We start from the raw sequence: 19,096 nt of genomic DNA, 5'->3' as shown, positions 1-19,096 counted from the left end.
CTCAACTGCCTGTTCACTGAAGCAACCCCACAGCCCTGCATAGGCCTGGCACACAGTAGGTGCTCAATAAATGTTTGTGGAAGGAATGTAAGAGTACCAACTGTGTGCCCAGCCTTGTGGGGGTCACTGGGTGTAGGGGCGGGAACAGGTGAGCCCTGATATCTGCTCCTGTGACCACTCCATCGTCCCCCCACCCCACTCCCCTCAGCAACTGTCCCTGCCCTCCTGTAGCCACTTAGGCTTCCCAACCGTCCTCCTCTGGGCTATTTACATTGGAACAGATTAAAGGGTCACGTGAGCATCAGGCTCCTGTTCTTTAGGCCTCTAGATAATTATCTGGGCCTCATTAAACCCTTCATTATTCAAGCAGCTAATCAGGCTCCCAAATATAAGGGCTTCCTCTTCCCGGGGTCCAGAGGCAGGGGTCAGTCATCGGCAGGACGTCCCCAGACTCAGCAAGGTAAGGCCAGGACCTACCTGCACAGTGTCCCCGGACAGTGTCTCATCCAGCCCTGCCATTTTACAGGTGAGAACACTGGGGTCCAGAGAAGGGCAGGGCTTTGTCTGAGATCACACAGCAAGCGTGCAAGTGGGTGGCAGGGCCAGCGCTTAGTTCTATGTCCTGATCCTCAGCCAGGGCTCCCCACTTTCCAGGAAGCCACCGGACCTTGCCATCTTTAGGTTTTGTAGGGCGGGCAAGATCAACGTGGCAGCAGATCTGAGGGGCCCCCTGGAGCTCCATCGGAGGCCGAGGGAAGACCAGAGAAGCCCTGCTTTGCAGGAGCTCAGAGCTGAGCTGGGGCGACTGGGCAGGGATGTGGGGGTGAAGGGGAGGTTTGGTGCATCTAGGAGCATCTGAAAACGTGTAAGCAAAGAGTGCTGGTGGGGACAACAGAAAACACTCACTTGGGGGCAGAGTGGATTAGGTGTACAGTCAGGTTCAAACTGTGATCCTGAGGATGGGGGCAGTTGGAGGGTTGAAGGGGAGCTTCCTGGTGGGGAAGCAAAGGCTGAAATTCAGACGTGAGGGATAAGCAGGTTATGGGTGGTGGGGGGTGGTTGGGGCGGTGCGGGGAGGACATTCTGAGAGGGAGGGACAGCTTAAGCAAAAGCGCAAGCACAGGCAGAAACAAAACCCTGGCACGGGCCATCTCAGAAACACCTCCGACCCTGTTACCCTCAGCCACTGAGTGTGGTAAGAGGCAAAGAACCCTGCCCAGAAAGGCCGTATCGCCCGCATCAGTTCTGGCCTGGAAACAGGGGGGCAGGGCTGGTGTTCAAGTCTCTGGGTCCAGCCTTCCGAACTGGGAGATCTATCTGGGGCTAGAGGAGACTTTTACCAGGCCCCTCCCAGCGTTGTTACCCTGGCACTGAACTTCACTGTCTCTCCGGGTATGATTTCCAAAGAGATTTGACACTGGGCGTGCATATGCCTGGCACATTCCCACGGCACATATGTGTGTTCATAGGGGTTGAGGAAACACCAAGATTGCTTATTTTCAAACCAAGATAGACGTTTAAAAATAAATGGGATGAGAGAGAAACAAACATACACTTTCATTGAGCAAATATTGATTGTAGGTTTGAACGATCTGCCCTGGCTATTTATTTATTTATTTAAATATATTTTTATTGATTCAGAGAGGAAGGGAGAAGGAGAGATAGAAACATCAATGATGAGAGAGAATCATTGACTGGCTGCCTCCTGCACGCCCCCTACTGGGGATGGAGCCCACAACCAGGCATGTGCCCTTGACCGGAGTCGAACCAGTGATCCTTCAGTCTGCAGGCCGATGCTTTATCCACTGAGCCAAACCAGCTGGGGCTGCCCTGGCTTTTCAAATGCTGGCTGCTCCTTATCCTTTTGTCTCAGCCTAAATATCTCCTCTTCATAGAGACCTTCTCTCACTCCCCCTCCCCCGACACACACACTGGATCCCATTCTATTGCTTCTCTTTAAGATTCAGGAGGAGTAGGACTATCTCTACCATGTCTACCTTGTAGCCTGGTCTGCCTGTCACATTCAATGAATGTGAGTTGAATGAGTGAGTGAGTGAGTGAGTGAGTGAGTGAATGAATGAATGAGTGCATGAGCTCAAAGTAGGTGCCCATCTCTGTTTGTGGAGCAGTGGGGCCTGAGCTGCCGTCAGCAGGCCAGCTGGAGCTCTCCCTCTCTGGGTGACACAGGCCAGGCCCCGTGGCCCCTCCTTGGTTCTTCTCATCCACAGCTCAAACCTGAACTAAACACGTGGCCTCTGGTTGGGAGAACTTGAGGTCTTGGTAAGTAGGAGAAAGGGATTTCTGGGGGGTTGGGGTGGGAAGGGAACTTTGAAGGTTCTGGGTTGGGAAGTTCCCGCCCAGCTCTCTACTCACTGGCTGTGAAACCCTGGGTACGGGTCTCAGTTTCCTTATTGGTAAAGGGATGTCTCACGAGGCCTTAAGGGGCTCTGAGCTGAGATGTCTGGAAGTGAGGCGGAGCTGGAGGAAGTGGGGGATGCCATTGGCTGTAGTGTTGAGGTGGGGGGAAGGGGTTTCCCTGAGTCAGACCAGATTGGAATCCCCTTCAAGGCCCCAGCATTGCCTGGAACAGAGCTGCATTTAAACTTATAGAAAACTGCAGCTGAACCTCCAGCAACCTCATAGTGCAGGCTGGTCAGAATGCATCATGCCCACAGAGGAGGAACTGAAGCTTAGCGAGGGACGTGACCTGCAGGGGGGACCCCAGAGGTCCTGTGTTTGATCTGGACACTGACCCCTCTGGAAGGCGGTAATGAAGTTTGCTGAACTGGCGAGATTCCCAAGGCTCCCGGACCCTGGAGATCATCCCGGGGCCCGATCTGCTCTGGGGCTTGGGAGGTCTCCAGGGGACACAGGGCCTGGTGGGCTGCAGCCAACCCAGGCTCTGTGGCCCAGGTGGAGCCATGCTGCAGATCCTGTGTCTGGCACTCTGCGGCCTACTGACCTGCACACGAGCTGAGCCCGGGGCGCTGCTGCGGTTGGGCATGGACATCCTGAACCACGGTGAGCTGGTGGGCCCCGGTGGGAGGCTGGGGGTGGGAGGCGGGCGGGACAGGGAGTAGGTAGTAAGTGCGCACTGGTTGCTCATGCTCGCATGGCCTCGAGCATCCCATGATCCTCATGATACACTTACAAGCAAAATGGGGTGACTTGTCCAGGGTCCCTCCACAAGCTGGAGGCACAGCTGGAAATCCCGTTTCCCTGGAGCCTCTCTTGGCTCTGGCGGCAGGGGTTGGTGGCCACAAGTAGGCTGTGTGCGTGGCAGACACATATAAACCGAATCCCAGGCCAGCCAATAATTTGCTATATGACCTCAGGGAGTTCACTTACCCTCTGAATGTGAATGTAAAGAAACGTAAAATAGGGTGGCCAGTCTTTACTGAGCAGGATCAAATAAATATGAAACTTTTTTGGGGGGACTTGAGTAAAAATTTATTTCCTACCTTTGAGCTCTGTGACTTCAAGGAAAATGAGTCACATCCAGGTGTAAAGGGCTAATGACAGTTCAGTCGGCTCAGTATTTGTCCCCTCTCTGGGAATAGCCTGTGAACATTATGCAGGTGTTTCTGGAAGTGTTATTTGGGGCTGGGGCCTCCAGTTCTGGGGAATCAGAATGTCTTGGCTTTAGGCACAGAATCTGCATTTTAACAAAATCCCAGATGAGTTCCAGGTGTGAGGGTGGCTTGGGGTCTGTCACGTCCCTTCCCACCCTCCAGCCAGGCTGTGTTTCTCACTCGTCCCTCACCATGCCACCTCCCTCCCCACTTCCCCACCTTTGCCCTTGCTGTGCCCGCTGCCTGGAGAGGCCCCCTTTATCCCCTTGCTTCCTGGTGAAATCCCTAGTCCTCTCTCAAGGACCAACTAACAGGTCACCTCCTCCTGGAAGCCTTCCTTGGATCTTCTTTTCCTGGCCTAACCACCCCCGTGGTTCCTCTAGCTGCCTGTGCTTCCTATGACTCTTGCCACTCATGCTGACATTGCTGGTGACTCTGTCTTCTCCTGAGGCTTGAGGAGGGCTTGGCATGACTCATCTCTGGGTCCCTGGACCCCCTGCTCAGAGTGGGGCACAGTGACTGTGCGGCACATGGTGGTGCCCCTTGTAAGTGGCCTGGGCCTAGGATGCCAGAGAAACTGGCCCTGGGCAGGGAAGCAGGAGGAGCCCAGCTGAGTGTCTCCGGATCCTGCCCTTTCCAGAGGTCCAGAGTGCTATGGACGAGAGTCATATCCTGGAGAAGATGGCCGCGGAGGCGGGCAAGAAACGCCCGGGGGTGAAACCCATCAAGGGCCTCACTGAGTGAGTGGGGTGGGGGCTTTGTGGGTGGGGCGATGGCTAGGGCAGATGGTGGTGAGGAATGGCGTGCCAGGGCCTGAGAAGGAGGCGGGACAGCTAGTGAGGGGCGCGGGGCCTCTTCCCGTCTTGTTGCTGGTTTGCTCTGTGACCCTGGGCACATCACGCTCCTGCCTGCGTCTCAGTCTCCACAGTCGTCCGTGGAGGACAATCCCTGCTCTGTTGCGAGCAGGGTCATTGGGAGGAGGAATCGAGGTTGACAGTCAGACTCCAATTGCCTGCCTGCAGCAGGCGCTCACTGAATGTACGTGCAATTGAAAGAAAAATCCTCAAATGGCAAAGCCGGGAAGGTATCAACAACCTTCTAACGGCAGGGTCGGTTCCTTTGCAGGTGCCACATAGAGTTGATGGGTAGGGGCAGCCTGGAATGATGTACTGGGGAGGCACTCCCTGGACTGAGCAGGAAATAGGCCTGTGATCACTTAGCAATGTCTGCCCAAAGCTCAGGATGGGCAGGTAAAGGTAGACACGCCACATCCCTGTTATCCCAAACCCCAGACTGCTGGTTCTCAAGCAGGGATGATGTTGCCTCCAAGAGACACTTGGCAATGTCTGGAGACATTTCTGGTTGTCATGACTCGCTGGGGTGGGGGTAGGGAGGTGCCGCTGATGCTGTCATGGGTAGAAGCCAGGGATGCTACTAAACATCCTGTGATGCACAGGACAGCTCCCCACAACAAAGAATGATCCTGCCCAAGAGGTCAGTAGTGCTGAGGGGGAGAAACCCTGATCCTAGCAAACCTCCCCGTTTTGCCAATGGGGAAACTGGGGCTCAGAGAAGGGAACACAGCCAGCCAGGCGTCTTTCTGTGGACAAATTGGCTCACGCCCAGCTTTTTGTTTGTTTCACAATGGCCCCACAAGGCAGGCTTATCCCTATGACATGGGATAGGGGATTTACCTAAGAACCCCCAGGCAAGGGGGTGGAGGAGTGGACTGAGCAGCTGGCAGGGTCTCACCTGTCTGCTTATCACTGCTGTGCATATCTGTCCCTCCCAGTATGAAGGTGAAGGACGTGCAGCTGCCTGTCATCACACTGAGCTTCACACCAGGGGCGGGCATCTTCCAGTGTGTATCCACCGGCATGACCATCACTGGCAAGAAGTGAGTGTGGCCGGGGAGGAGAGGAGGTGTCCTCGTCTCAGTCTTACATGCACATTTATTGAGTACATACTGTTTACCATCTGGATGCTGTGGTTTAAGATGATGCAAACTTGATTCCTACCTCCGATGGGAACCAGACCTGAGCACGGGCGATCACATATTGAATGATTAACCCAGAACAGAGGAAGCATTGGCAAGATGAAGGGATCACAAAAAGCTTTTTGGAGATTATGACAGCTGAGCAGGGTTTTGAAGGATGTGTAAGAGTTTACCAAAGCAAGAGGGAAGAGGGAAGACTGGTTTTGTGACGTTGGACAGGTCCTATCCCCTTTTCTGTCCTGTGTGGGTGGTCCCTGCCAGAGCTGCAGAGAATGCAGGCAAAGAGGAGATAAGGATAGTGGCCACAGTGGCAGATATGGCCATGATGCCTGCCTACCCTCTCTTCCAGCTTCATGGGTAAGAGCATGGAGATCACTGTGGTCTTGAACATCACAGCCACCAACCGGATTTTGCAGGACGAGGAGACAGGCCTCCCCATATTCAAGAGCGAGGGCTGTGAGGTCATCCTGGTCAGCGTGAAGACCAACCTGCCTAGCAAGTGAGGGGCTCTGCAGCTGGGGAGGAAGGCTGGGTTCGCATTGCCACCCGGCCCAGCACCCACTTCCTGAGCCGTGGCACTTCCTTAGCCATGCCCGTGTTTGTCCTGTGCCTAACTTCCTGCTCTTGTGCCCCTGCCCCCATTTTCTGTGTCCAGCATGATGCCTAATGTTGTCAAAAAGTTCCTGGACAGCACCCTACACAAAGTTCTTCCTGGCCTGGTGAGTACCCCGAGCAAGCCTCTACCCCAAGCATGTCAAACTCGCGGCCAGCGGGCCGCATGCCTCCCTTCATCCACAGGAGAGCTTAGACCAGGGCTGGCAGGTGATTTATCTCAGGTGCTGACCCTGATTGGCTGATAGTGGCTGAGGAGGATTCTGAGGCTGTGGCTGCTCAGCAGGAGACAGTGCTGTGATCCTCTAGTGATGTCTGCCATGAGCACAGGAGAGAGAAATTAGCCTGCACATCACAGCTTGCCAATCCTGCCCAGATGACCCATCACTGGGACAGGAATCCTCACTGATCTTTGCAGGCGGGGGCCAGGAGATCTGGATTCTAGTCCCAGCTCTGCCACTGGCTTTCCATGTAACTGTGGCCTCGGTTGCCTCTCCATCCCTGTACCACCGGAGCTCTTGGGCTGCCCCATGGAGTACCATTCATCTGTGAAGAGTGAGGTCCTCCTCGCAGGGGCCCTTTTATCCCAGCACCTTCTCTGCTTCCAGATGTGTCCAGCCATCGATGCAGTCCTGGTGTATGTAAACAAGAAGTGGGCCAACATGAATGGTGAGTGGTCCTAGCCATGCCCTGCTCCCACATGGGGACATCAGGATGGGCGACTTTGATGCCCCACTTACCATTCTAGTGCCTGATCCCAGCCCAGCCTTGGGACTAGAGGAGGTCTGAGGTAATGGTGTCTGTCCATTCCCCGACTGTCCAGATGGGAAGCCTGAGACCCTGAGGGACTCTGGGGTCCTTGCCTCTTAGCTCTTCATCCATTATTCTATCCATCACCCCCAGACTCCAAGGACAGCAGCCATGGTGGGCTCTCCACACCCTGCAATCTGAATAGGAATCCCCAGGGAAGCGGTGATACCTCTTTCCTTGCCAAGAGCATCTGCCGCCTCCCTCATCTTGGGATTCACAGGACTCTGCAGTGTCGGGGAGAGGAAAGCCCAATAGCTGGGAATGAAGATGGTGGTTTTATGTGCCCAGCAGCGTGGCCTGGGGCACGTCACTTCACTCCTACAAGCCCCAGTTTGCTCATCTGTAACACAGAGCTGATAATCGTAACCCCACCCTTTCGTGGTGAGAACTGAGCTGTGACAACCCTCGGCAAACTCTCAAGCTCTGTGCCTGCAGAGTGGTGGGAGCGGGCCTGGTTTTCCAGGTTAGGCACCATTGGCTCCATTCTACAGATGAAATCACTGAGGCCCAGAGATGCTAAATAATTTGCCTTGGGTCACATAGAGGGCCAGGATTCCTGGCACATAGGTCAGGCTCAGGTGGAGGTTGGCTGGTGCTGGCTTCTCTGAGCTGCTTCCGGGTTGGCGCCTCTCTAAATGTAACCTCCTCTTCACACAGCCCCCATGCCCATAGGCCAGATGGGCACCGTGAAGTATATCCTGACATCCGTACCGTCCACCACAGCCAGCTACATCCAAGTGGACTTCAGTGTAAGCACCAGGGTCACCAGAGGGCTGGGGCCTCAAGTTCACTGGCCTGAGTGGTGGGGCTGTCTGGGGCTGTGGTCCTTGCAGACCAGGCTCACCTATGCAAGTATTTCCTGACACTGGGGTCCTTTCCCTCTTTCTGCTCTCAACTTGAACCCCGAGTCCCTTAGCTGATTTCCCTGGACTGCTGACTCCACACGCACACCTTCTCCCAAGGCTGTCCGCTTCTCCCAGTGAGTGGCTCACCCAGTTGTACCCCACAATTGTACAGACAGGGACACTGAGGCCTGGGAAGAGGCAAGGCTTAGCTAGGGTCCCACCGTAAGTTGGTGGCTGAGGTGGGTCCTCACCCAGTTTCCAGAGCTGCAGGTGACTAGGTGAGATGCATCTTTAAGGAAGGGAAGAAAAATCCCAAGAAGTTATCTCCCTGCAAAGTCTCCTTCCAGAGTGTTTCTTACAGGCCCTGTATTATTTTCCAGTTACCTCTTTCTTTTGAGAATAAAACAGAAAATACGTTCTGCATAAATGTGGGCTCAGACAGTCAAAGTTAGATTAACTGAGGTTACTTAAGTAATCCTAGGAGAGACCACCAGTGGTTTAGTGACTGACTTCCCTACCTTATCAGCCTCTGTCTACCCACTGGTACCCTGGGAGGGTTGGGCTCTGGCTCTAACAGCTGATGGCTTGCTGACTTAGGGCTGGCTTGAGTGCCATTAGTTTGGAGAATTGAGACTCACCCTTAGCCACAGCGCCTCATGGCCAAGGCTGACTGTCTCTTTTCTGCTGTCCCACAGCCTGTGGTACAGCAGCAAGAGGGCACCACCATCCCGCTTGCTAATGACAGGGAGGCCCCAGAGTTCCCCGAAGACTATGATGAAGGCTCTTCACAGCTGCTGCTCTCAGCCGCCTTCCTCACAGCAGAGCTTGCCCTTCTGCAGAAGTCCTTTGATTTGGACATCCAGGATACCATGGTGAGCTGTCTAGTGCCACGCCCCCTGTAATGACAGTCCCTGTCTGATGTGTTCATTCTTAGAATTATCCCGGGGTTGTGGGCAATGCTAGGACTGGGAGATGCCAGAACTGATTTAGGTTTCTATCATTAGTTAACCCCGCCACCCACCATCTCTGTCCATGTAACCACCATCTACTCATCCATCCATCCATCGATCCATCCCCCCTAGTCCATCCATTCATCCTCCCATCCATGCACCCACCATCCATCCATGTCCCTTCCTATCCATCCTCATGTCCATTAATCCATACACCATCCATTCTTTCATCCACTTATCATACCTTTCCACCATCTTTGCATCCACCCATCCTTCCATTCATTATTCTTTTCATTCTTTCACCTACCCATCCACCTGCCCATCATCTATTATTCATTCTCCTATATAAACATTCATCATCCATGCATCCTCCCATCCACTCACTCACTCCTCTCTTTGTCCATTTCCCCATCCATCTATCCATCTATTCATCCCCACCCCCATTACATCTACTCATTTCCTTCTGTCTGCCTGCCTTTTCACCCAACATTTTCTCAGTATTTCACCATGTACTAGGGACTATGGGTATCAGAATATGTAAGCCACAGGAGTTCATTATCTACTTAATCACAGAGTGACAAGTGTTGTGATGAAGGGACCGTCAGAGGGCACACCATATTAAGGCAGAGGGGATGGTTGTTAGGATGGGTTAAGGAAGGCTTCAGTAATCCTAAACTCGACTTGCATTTTGTAGGTTGGTGAGCTGCCCCCACAAACCACTAAGACACTGTCTGGCTTCATCCCTGAAGTGAGTGCCCCAACTACCCATGATCACCACGTCCTGCTCTGCCTTGTTCTCTTCCAGTCAAAGGGACAAGAAACTGGGGAGGCAGCTTTTCAATGCTCGTCTCCCTTGTCCAGGGTGGAATCATTGGGACGTCTCCATAAAGCAGTCTTTGGGTCTGCATGTGTATGTTGTACTTTCTATGTCAGTATAGAAATAGCCAGATTGTCTGGTTTGTTCCTTTTATTTCCTGATAAACACATCCCAGACTTTGAATGTTGTACTTCCTGTGCCCACGGTGGAATCACCTAGTTCATGACAGACTCCTGGTTTCAACGGAAGCCACCAGTCTGAGGGTTGGCTCTGAGGGGAGTTTCCTGGTTTCTGCAGGTGGCTGAGGCCTATCCCAAGCCGAAGCCCTTGGTGACTCAGATTAGGATAAACAAGCCCCCCAAGGTCACCATGGAGACAGGCAAGAGCCTGCTGCACCTCCATGGCACCCTGGAGATGTTCGCTGCCCGGCGGCGGCGGGGCAAGGCTCCTGTGTCCCTCTTTCTCCTGGAAACTGTGAGTGGAATCTCATCCCTATTTAAGCCTAACCTCTCGGAAGGTGGGATTTTAGTTGACAGCGAAGTAATGGACTGAAGGGTTCTTTGTTCATCTCAATTGTGTGGTCCTGACTTCCCAGACTTTGTCACCTGATGTCTGATCCTTGGCTCTGCCATTGAAACTTTGAGTGGCTGGAATGATCAACAAATGGAGGGTCAATAGTTTAGTCCTTCCTTTGCCTCTCCTCTCTCCCTATGCCTCCCTTCAACATCCATTGACATTTATAAGGGCAGTGAAGGGCTTAACCTGGGGACTGTGGGAGCCTGGAGAGGTTCCAAATCCAGTTAGAGGAAATCACAAAGGACTTCCCAGAGGAGGTGATATCTAAGCAGACAGTTGAAAGTTAGGCAGGAACTGGCCAGGAAAGGGGTTGGGCTGGTGGTGGAGGGCACTCCGGGCAGAGGTTACAGGATGTGCAAAGGCCTGAAGAAATTACATGACGTGTGCGGGAATCTACAAACATGCCAGGTGTTTCTGTCCTGGGCCAGGTACAGGGAGGGATGAGCAGCCTGGGCTGGGGTCATGGGGAGACTGCTGGGCTCAGTTCCTGAAGATGGGATGGGCAGACAGGAAGACCACTGCTGTCTTGGCAGTAGTGGTGGTGTTGGGGAAGTGGTAAAACTTCTGGTTTTGCCAGCCCTGATGGGGCTCACTGCCTCCTCCCTGCTTCCCCTCATGCCAGCACTTCAACCTGGAAATTCAGTACTCAGTGCGTGAGAACCGGTTGCAGATGGCCACCTCTCTGAACAGGTAGGAGTCTGCTGCCAACACTGGCTTCCTTGGTATTACCAACACCATTTGTTTTCCTGCTCAGGGTCTTCTCTGATCCATCCAGCATAGTCCACACTGCCAGGTCAATCTGGTCACTATTCTTGCTCCAGAACCCTCAATGACTCCCCATTGCCTAAATGATCTTCTCTCAGATCTTAGCTTGGCACTCAAGGCTCTTCTCAAATTCACTCACCACTACTATATATATATATATAATTTTTAGTGTATGTGTGTGTGTGTGTGTGTGTGTGTGTGTGTGTGTGTGTGGAGGGGTGGGGGTTCTAACTCTGTGTCTTTCAAGGATTTGGGACTAATTAGTTGGCCTGCAAATCTCTGCATATGTGGCCTTGGGGTCCCTGAGGGAAGAGTCAGGACCAATGAGAGGAGACAGTGGCTTGAGCTTGTGGGAAACAGAAAGGGCTATAATGAAAGGTAATGAGTACCCCATCAAAGGTAGCATGCAAGCACAGACTTACAAACACCTGATAGGAAGGCACAGAGGAAACCTCTGCATGAGGGTGGGGTGGGGTGTTTGCGATCCCCTTTCCCCAGGGCCAGGGGCAGTGGCTCTGACTGCCCGCTCCCCACCTTGTTTCTTTCTCCTACACAGATTACTGAGCCTGTCCCGGCAGACCTCATCAGTTGGTGCCTTCAAGGTAAGTGTCCCAAGTGTTACTGCCTAGTCTGGCAAGACTGGGCTTATTCTCCCTTGAGACTGCAGGGACCGGCCTCGAAATGGAGGCAAAGTAAATAGAGTAGGTCCCTGTGGGATTAGGGGATCCCGACTTGCTATTTGACCTTGGGAAAGTCACGTAGCTTCTCTGAGTCCCTGTTTTCTTTTCTGGGTAGAATCTGGACATCTCTTTAGATCGATTTTAGAAAACATTGTCATGCATAGCAGCAGCCTGAGCTGACTCGGATGGCCCAGATGTTCTTTTTATTAGTCTCTGTAGCCTCAGAGCCCAACACAGAACCTGACCCCGTAGGTGCTAAAAATAATAATCCCGACCATAGTTCTTACTGAACACTTACTCTGTGCTTTCCCCAAATTCACTGAAGCCATGTGAGTAGGTGCTATTATATTTTCACAGATGGGGAAACTGAGGTACAGGCAGGTAGTGAATGAATGACTGATCAAAATTTTCTATAGGAGCAGGAATGGGGTCCACAGGCCACCCCGTGTCTCCTGACTTCCCCCATGCCGGGACCATGACCAAGGCCCACATGTCACCTGAATGGGACTAAGCAGAGGTGAAAGGCATCAGCCTACAGTTAAACAGGGTCAGGCCCAGTTTTGATGTTAGCTGGACAAATTATTGGCTGTGTCTAATATTCATTCCTGGGTCCCCAGACCCAGCTGGAGTGAGGGTTGAAAGTTTTGTTGAATTGAATTGAACGATGGGATGTGGGTATTTTCTCTCTTTCTTTCTCTATCCCCCAGGAGAAAAAGCTGACTGGCTTTATCACTGACTTTCTTCGAGAAGCCTACATCCCGGCTGTCAATGGTGAGGGCGCCAACAGGCGTTGATTTTGCTGGTGATTTTCTGAGCAGGAAAGGATGCCACCTGGTGGTCTCAAAGCCCCTCCACTGGCCCCAGATCGGGGAGGCTAACAGGGAATGGATGATCTTGCTGAATCTTTGAGGTTAATGTAGTCTTAATATCACTTGTCTATGGACAAAGGCACCTCCCACAATTCTGGACACTTGATTCTTGACCCCACACCATGAGTCAGAACTTAACCCAGACCTGGGATGTGAATACACAGTGATCTGGCCTATGCTCTCTCTGCCTGTGCAGCTGGCAGACATCATGATTCAATCACAGCACTAGTTCCTACTCCTCTGCTCCAGGCATCGACTCCTTAATCCACAGCAGAGTAGTCAGGCTGAATTGACTCTTACTGTATTTCTCAGATGTGCTCCGAGTTGGACTTCCGCTTCCAGACCTTCTGAACATGAATTACAACCTGGCAGAGCTGGACATAGTAGAGGTAAGGAAAGGAACTGGGGAAGGCCACATCAGTCAACACTTTTGGCCAATGAGTGAGGAGCAAAAGCCTGCCTCTCTCCTCCTGGGGGGAGCAGGGCTGAGGAGGCTGTGGCCATCAATACTATCTTGCCAATCCTTGAGCAGTGCCCTGCCCCTCAGAACCTGGCCCTGCTTGGCCAGGGAGTCCCTAGAAGGAAATGAGAATTCTGCCACTCTCTTTCCATGCCTTCTCAGGCAAATTACCTCACCTTTCTCTATGTCTCAATTTTTCTGTGCTGAAAATGGGGAGGATAATATGGGTACCTGCCCCCGAGAACTGTTTATTGAGATAATTCATCTAAAGGTACACAGTAAGCACTCACTAAATATTAGCTTTTCACTCCATGCCAAGCCTCGCACACAGAGCATTCAATGTGCATTTTGCGCCTTCTGTCTCTCCAATCTGGGAAGAAGGGGTGCTGGTCCGCACTTGACCATGGAGAAAACGGAAGCGTAGAGAGGTGAAGGGTCATAGGGCGAGCCTCGTTCATCTTCTGCTCTCAAACGCTGGCTTCCATTTCCTGGCCACGGCTTGGTCCATTCCATTCTGCACCTGGTGGCCCCATCATTGCTCCGCCCACCTACACCTGGCCCTTTGTCTCCTGCCAGAACGCCCTGGTGATGGACTTGAAGCTGGACTGACCAGGACAGGATTCAGCTGCCAATGCCCACATGCCACCATTGGATGTGCACCGTGGAGGAGCCTCTGATTGGAGCCTGGCCCCCAGCACCACTGGCTGCTTCCTTTAGCAAGGAGTGAAGTGGGGAGGCCTGGGCTGGGGCCCTGGCAATAAACTGGAGAAAGGCCATTACAAACATCTAATGTTTTGACCTCGTTATTTGTAGCAAATCGACGTGTGTCTTTTCTTCCCCTTTGGTGGGTTTTGGGGTCTAAGACCAGCTTGGGGTCTGAGGGAGGCTGGTCACAGTCTTGGGGCAGGCCTGAGCATATGTTGAATACCTGCTGAATGTCATGCTCAGGGTTTTACTTGTACCATCTCATTTAATACACAATAACCTGATAAGAAGAGGCACCATCGCCATCCCCACTCTACAGATGAGGAAACTAAGGCACAATGAGGCCAACTCCCTTGCCCAAGGTTACACAGCTTAGCAAATGGCAAAGCTCTCCCTACCCACCTTAGTTGCCCCCAAATCTTGGTAACTTGAGGATGGCTCTGTTCAGAGGGAGCCAATGACATAGCAGGCTCCCAGGCGTCCTGCCTACGTCACCTCCTTTAATCCTCACAAAGCAGTTGAGAGAGATGAGGACTGTCCTCATTTCACAGATGCAGAGACTAAGGCTCAGAGAAATGGAACAACTGGCCCAAGGCCACCTGGCAAGTCAGGAGACAGAGCTGGGGATTGGAATTCTGGAGCCAGTCTGCCTCGGTCCAAATCCTGGCTCTACCTGCTCACTGCTGTGTGCCCTGGGCAGTTCACTTCACTCGCAGCCTCCGTTTCCTCACCTGTGAAATGGGAATAATGGTAGTACTGACTTCAGCGGGGTTTCATGCGGATTAAATGAATTAAATAATGAAAAGTGCTTAGCACTGGGCCTGGCACAAAGTAAGTGCTCGAGAAATGTTAGCCACAGGTAAGTGTTTGAGACCAAGAGGGATGTGAACAGGTGTGTCTATGCTGGAGTGGGGCGGGAGGGGGGGTGTGTTGGGGAGGGTGGGGGTGGGGAATAGCTGTGCCAGACCGGGTGCCAGAATGTGCAGTTTTGAGCAGGTGTCAGTATACATGGCCTATGGATCCGGGCGGCCAGGGGCATCTGTGCAGATGCAGATGTCCAGCTGCAGTGATTTGTCCGTGAAAAGACCTCTGGTGTCTGTCCATGTCTGCGTGCGCCTGTGTCCCATGGTCACTTGTACGTTGACTGTGCTGAGGGTGTTTCCACGTCTCACAGCTGACATTCACGCGAGGCTCAGCTCCTGATATCTGTCCCTTCTGCCCCATCTCCTCTCTGGGATTGACACTGGTACTGGCCTTTAAATTGACTCCTTTTACAAGTAAACAAATGTATGTTTACACATAATACAGTTAAATATACATTTTAAAATAAATGTATTCTAAATGGACCTGAAACTCAGTGTCATTTGCTAGAATGTAAAATAAATAAATAAATAAATAAATAAATAAATAAATCTGTAAATTTGAAAAAAGGAATGGGCACGGGCCTCCCAGGATCCCTTGGGGCTGCAGTGCTGGAAATTACTGGAGTGGATGTCTGTGTGTTGGTGTGTGCATCTGTCAAAGTATCTCTGTGTGGGGGTGAGTCTCTGTATGTGGGGCGTCTGAGTGGGTCTGGGGGGAAGGAGGGGTGTTGGGCACACACAGGTGTCTTGGGGGGCACAGTATGGCAGAGGCCTCGTCCGGAGGCCGTGACCCTGGAGCTCATGAGTCCTGGCAGGTCTGCCCTATCGCAATCTGGCCCCGGCCCATGCTACAGAAGAAGGAGGGCCCTTCCTCCCCTCTGGCCAGGTGCCAGGGCCATCCCCTTGTCCCTCACCTTCAGCCCTAATCCCATACCTATCATTTTCCTGACCCTGGGACAATGGCAGCCTTGAGACAGGTCTGGCAGAGACAGACGCCTGGGTAATCCATGAATGGCTGATGCCCAACATGGGACATGTGAGAGACACCCCCTTCACTCCCCACTTCACCCTTCGATGTCCGTACAGCACACTCCTGGCCACCGAAAGCCTCCCCACGACCTCCCAGGCTCAGTGCACAAATGGGGAAACCAAGGCACAAAACTGCGAGAGTCCGGCGGCCTGGCTTCTCACCAGGGCCACATTGTGGCCTTGGCCAAGCGGCAATTGCTCTCTGAACCTGTTCTCCTAGCAGTAAAATGGGAGAGGGGCTGGATGCTCTGACCTCCATCTGATTTCAGCATCCTCTGAGTGTCAGTCACAAATTTACCCTGGGCAGAACATGGGGACTAGGCTGGCAAGGGGAGCGCTGCCCTGTGACCTCACCCCTGGGGAGGCAGTGATGGAAGTTCTGTGCCCATGGGCACTGGTCACCTTCAAGATTCTCCCAACCTTAGATGAGGAAGTGGCAGCTTTGAGCGATGAAGTGACCAGCCCCCCAGGGCACAGGCACCTGTGGAGCTGGGACTTGGACCCTGTCTGCCTGAGTCCAAGTCTCCTTGCTCCATCACATCCCTCAGCGGCGAAAGCATCCTCCTCCTTTAAAGAAACCGAGGGCCAGACAGGCCTGTGTCTGGCTCAAGGTCTTTGATCCTGGGGCCACGCTATCACGCTCGCGGGGCCTGCCAGGCAGCCCACACCTGGGAAGACAAAGACAACACAACATCCCTGGCATCTGTGTCCACACCCGTCACCACCCGCCCTTCTCCCTTCCCAGCCCACTCTCAGCTCAGGTACCCCAGGAAGGCTTCCCGGGGTGGATCTTGCTGTTGTTGGAGTTTCTCTGGCACCCTTGGCGCCCTCCTTTGATGCTCTAAAGTCCATTTCCAGGCTGCCTGTTCTCACAGCCAGCTAGTCAGGTGAGGGTGGACACCTTTAATATAAGCCCATTTTGCAGATGGGGAACTGTGGCTCTGCCAGGAAGTCACTCAATAGTGGGTAACAGTCAGGATTTGAACCCAGGAATTTTGGCTCCGGAGCCTTCACTCTAGAAGCTAATGCCCAGGGTGTTTCTCCTCATCGAGTCCCTTTCCTGCTCTAGTCCCTTCCGTGGCTGCCCAGCACCCTCACTAGGGTTCTACAAAGGCCTCCATCAGATTGCTCTAGCGCAGTGGTTCTCAATCTTCTGGCCCTTTACATACAGTTCCTCATGTTGTGACCCAACCATAAAATTATTTTCGTTGCTACTTCATAACAGTAATGTTGCTACTGTTATGAATCGTAATGTAAATATCTGATATGCAGGATGGTCTTAGGCGACCCCTGTGAAAGGGTCATTCGACCGCCAAAGGGGTCGCGACCGACAGGTTGAGAACCGCTGCTAGCGGTTTGTTAAACATGGCAGTTCCTAGGCCCTCTATCTTTGGCCTGTTGAGTTAGGGTTGCACAGACGTGTATTTTATGAATTCCTTCGCATGGCCAGGCCCGATCCCTGACTCGCCTTAGGTGCCCGAGGAGACTTGCCTGGGGAGCTGGAAAGAATTGGGGAAGACAAGCTGACCAGAAACTAGGTAGCATCTCCCGCCCTTTCAAGAGGCTCGGCTGATGGGTGTTAAGCCAGTGGCCTGGCTGGACCCCTGTGAGACCTCGGAGCAGTGGCTGCCCCTTGCAGAGTTCTGGTTCCTGAGTGTAAGATGGGGAGATATGACATTGCTGACTCCACAGGTGATTGTGGTGACTAGACGCATTCACATGCATCAGTGCCTTGTAGACAGTAAGTGCTCAATAACTGCTGGGTGCTAACTTTCCCTCCTCCTCCCGCAAACCAATGCCTTAAAAATACCCAGCGCTGGCGAGGATGTGGGGCAGTGGAGACTCTCCAGGCACTTGCGGAGCCCTGGCAGTGCCTGGGGAGGCGGAACCTGAGCACGCACCATGACGACCCAGCAGCCCCGCTCCTGGCTAAGCACCCGGAGAAATGAATATAAATATATGTCCACAGAAAGGCTTGACAATATTCATCACAGCCAACAACGGGCAGCCCAGGCGCCTCTGGACAGGAGCACGGATAGCACGCTGGTGTGCTCACGTAGTGCAGTGGCATATACAGCACCGAAGAACGAGTCATTATCCCACACACGCGAATGAATTTCATGGACAGTGAGTGTGAGGGAGACACACACAGGAGGGCACATAGGTGCCACTCCATTCTGTGACCCTCAGGAGCGTCCTGGGCTCTCCCACTGTGTGAGCGGTCGGGGCAATGGCGACCCTTGGTGGACAGTGACTTGGAGGGACACCAGGCGGCTTCTGGAGGGCTCGGGCTGTGAAAATTCGTCCCGCTGTACACTTGTGATCAGGGCCCTTCTCTGTATGTGCTTTATATTTTAATTAAAATTTATTTTTTAAAAAATGTATGTAGGATTAGTAACCTGACTCGGTTTCTAAAGTCATTGGGATGAGCATTGCATGGCTAGGGGTTCCGAGGTTCGGAGGTGGACCAGGCCGATGCCATGGCTCCTCCCCGTCTCACCAGGCCAGAGACAGACCCACAGACACCCAGAAACACGGTTACAGCCTGGCATGTCACAGGCTCTGGGAGAGAAAATCCCAGAGGGCTGTGAGATCACAGGCAGCGTGGGGATGAGGAGGGCTTCCTAGAGGAGGGCATACCCAAGCCAGTACCCGCAGAAGAATTGCCAATAACAGCTGAAGTCTGTAAGTCTGAACAGTAACCTGCAGGGCCTGTCACTTCCTTGATTCCATGTCCCTCACTCCCCTCCACCACACAGGCCCCCCCCAGGGTTCCTGGACACATGGCCTCAGAGCCTTGGTATTGCTGTCCGGCTTTCCCCCAGCAGCCGCCTGGCCCATTCCCTCTCCTCCTGCTCCAATCTGAGGCCTCCCCCGACCACTTCGTGAGAACTGCACCCTCCCTACTTTTTTCTGTCACCAGCCTCTGATGTACGGTTTCATGTGCTTATCTTCCCCTCCAGAGCTGTGTTGTCCAAGGCCATGGTCAGTGCCCATATGAGGCAACTGAGCGCTTGAAATGTGGCAAGTCCGAATTTGTTGCTCTGTCAGCGATTTCACAGACTTAGCATGAGAGAGAAAAAAAAGTAGACTATCACGTTGGTAGTTCTATATTGATTAAATGTTAAATAATATTTTGGGTTAAATAAGCTATATTATTAAAATTAATTTACTTGGTGGGTTTTTTTTTACCTTTAAAAAAAAGGCGGCTACTAGAAAAAAATTATTTTTAATATATTTTTATTGATTTCAGAGAAGAAGGGAGAGGGAGATGGAAACATCAATGATGAGAGAGAATCATTGATTGGCTGCCTCCTGCACGCCTCCTACTGGGGATCGAGCCCGCAGGCCGGGCATGTGCCCTTGACTGGAATTAAACCCAGGACCCCTCAGTCCTTAGGCCGATGCCCTATCCACTGAGCCAAACCGGCTAGGGCATAGAACAATTTTTAATTGTGTTGTATTGTTACTGGTCATCTCCTCCAGTGCAGGGATTTGTCCCTTTTGTTTACAGTGGTATCCCTGACACCTAGCAAACAGTAGGAGC

General features: G+C 52.6%; 1 protein-coding gene across 1 annotated transcript; it reads left to right on the top strand.

Moving 5' to 3' along the window:
• The first annotated feature begins 2,921 nt into the window (after window positions 1–2,921).
• Window positions 2,922–13,680, top strand: BPIFB6 (BPI fold containing family B member 6). Its single transcript, XM_036320946.1, has 15 exons — window positions 2,922–3,021; window positions 4,213–4,312; window positions 5,365–5,469; window positions 5,918–6,067; window positions 6,224–6,287; window positions 6,789–6,849; window positions 7,648–7,739; window positions 8,531–8,707; window positions 9,480–9,533; window positions 9,900–10,076; window positions 10,801–10,868; window positions 11,500–11,545; window positions 12,331–12,394; window positions 12,805–12,881; window positions 13,529–13,680. Exons 1-15 carry the CDS (start codon window positions 2,922–2,924, stop codon window positions 13,559–13,561), a joined length of 1,368 nt encoding a protein of 455 aa, XP_036176839.1. The 3' UTR covers window positions 13,562–13,680.
• Window positions 13,681–19,096: the final 5,416 nt, after the last annotated feature.

This window comes from Myotis myotis, unplaced genomic scaffold (assembly GCF_014108235.1).
Source record: "Myotis myotis isolate mMyoMyo1 unplaced genomic scaffold, mMyoMyo1.p scaffold_m19_p_9, whole genome shotgun sequence".
NCBI lineage: Eukaryota > Metazoa > Chordata > Mammalia > Chiroptera > Vespertilionidae > Myotis > Myotis myotis.
The sequence above is the reverse complement of the archived record's forward strand: the minus strand, read 5'-3'. Positions and strand labels throughout refer to the sequence as shown.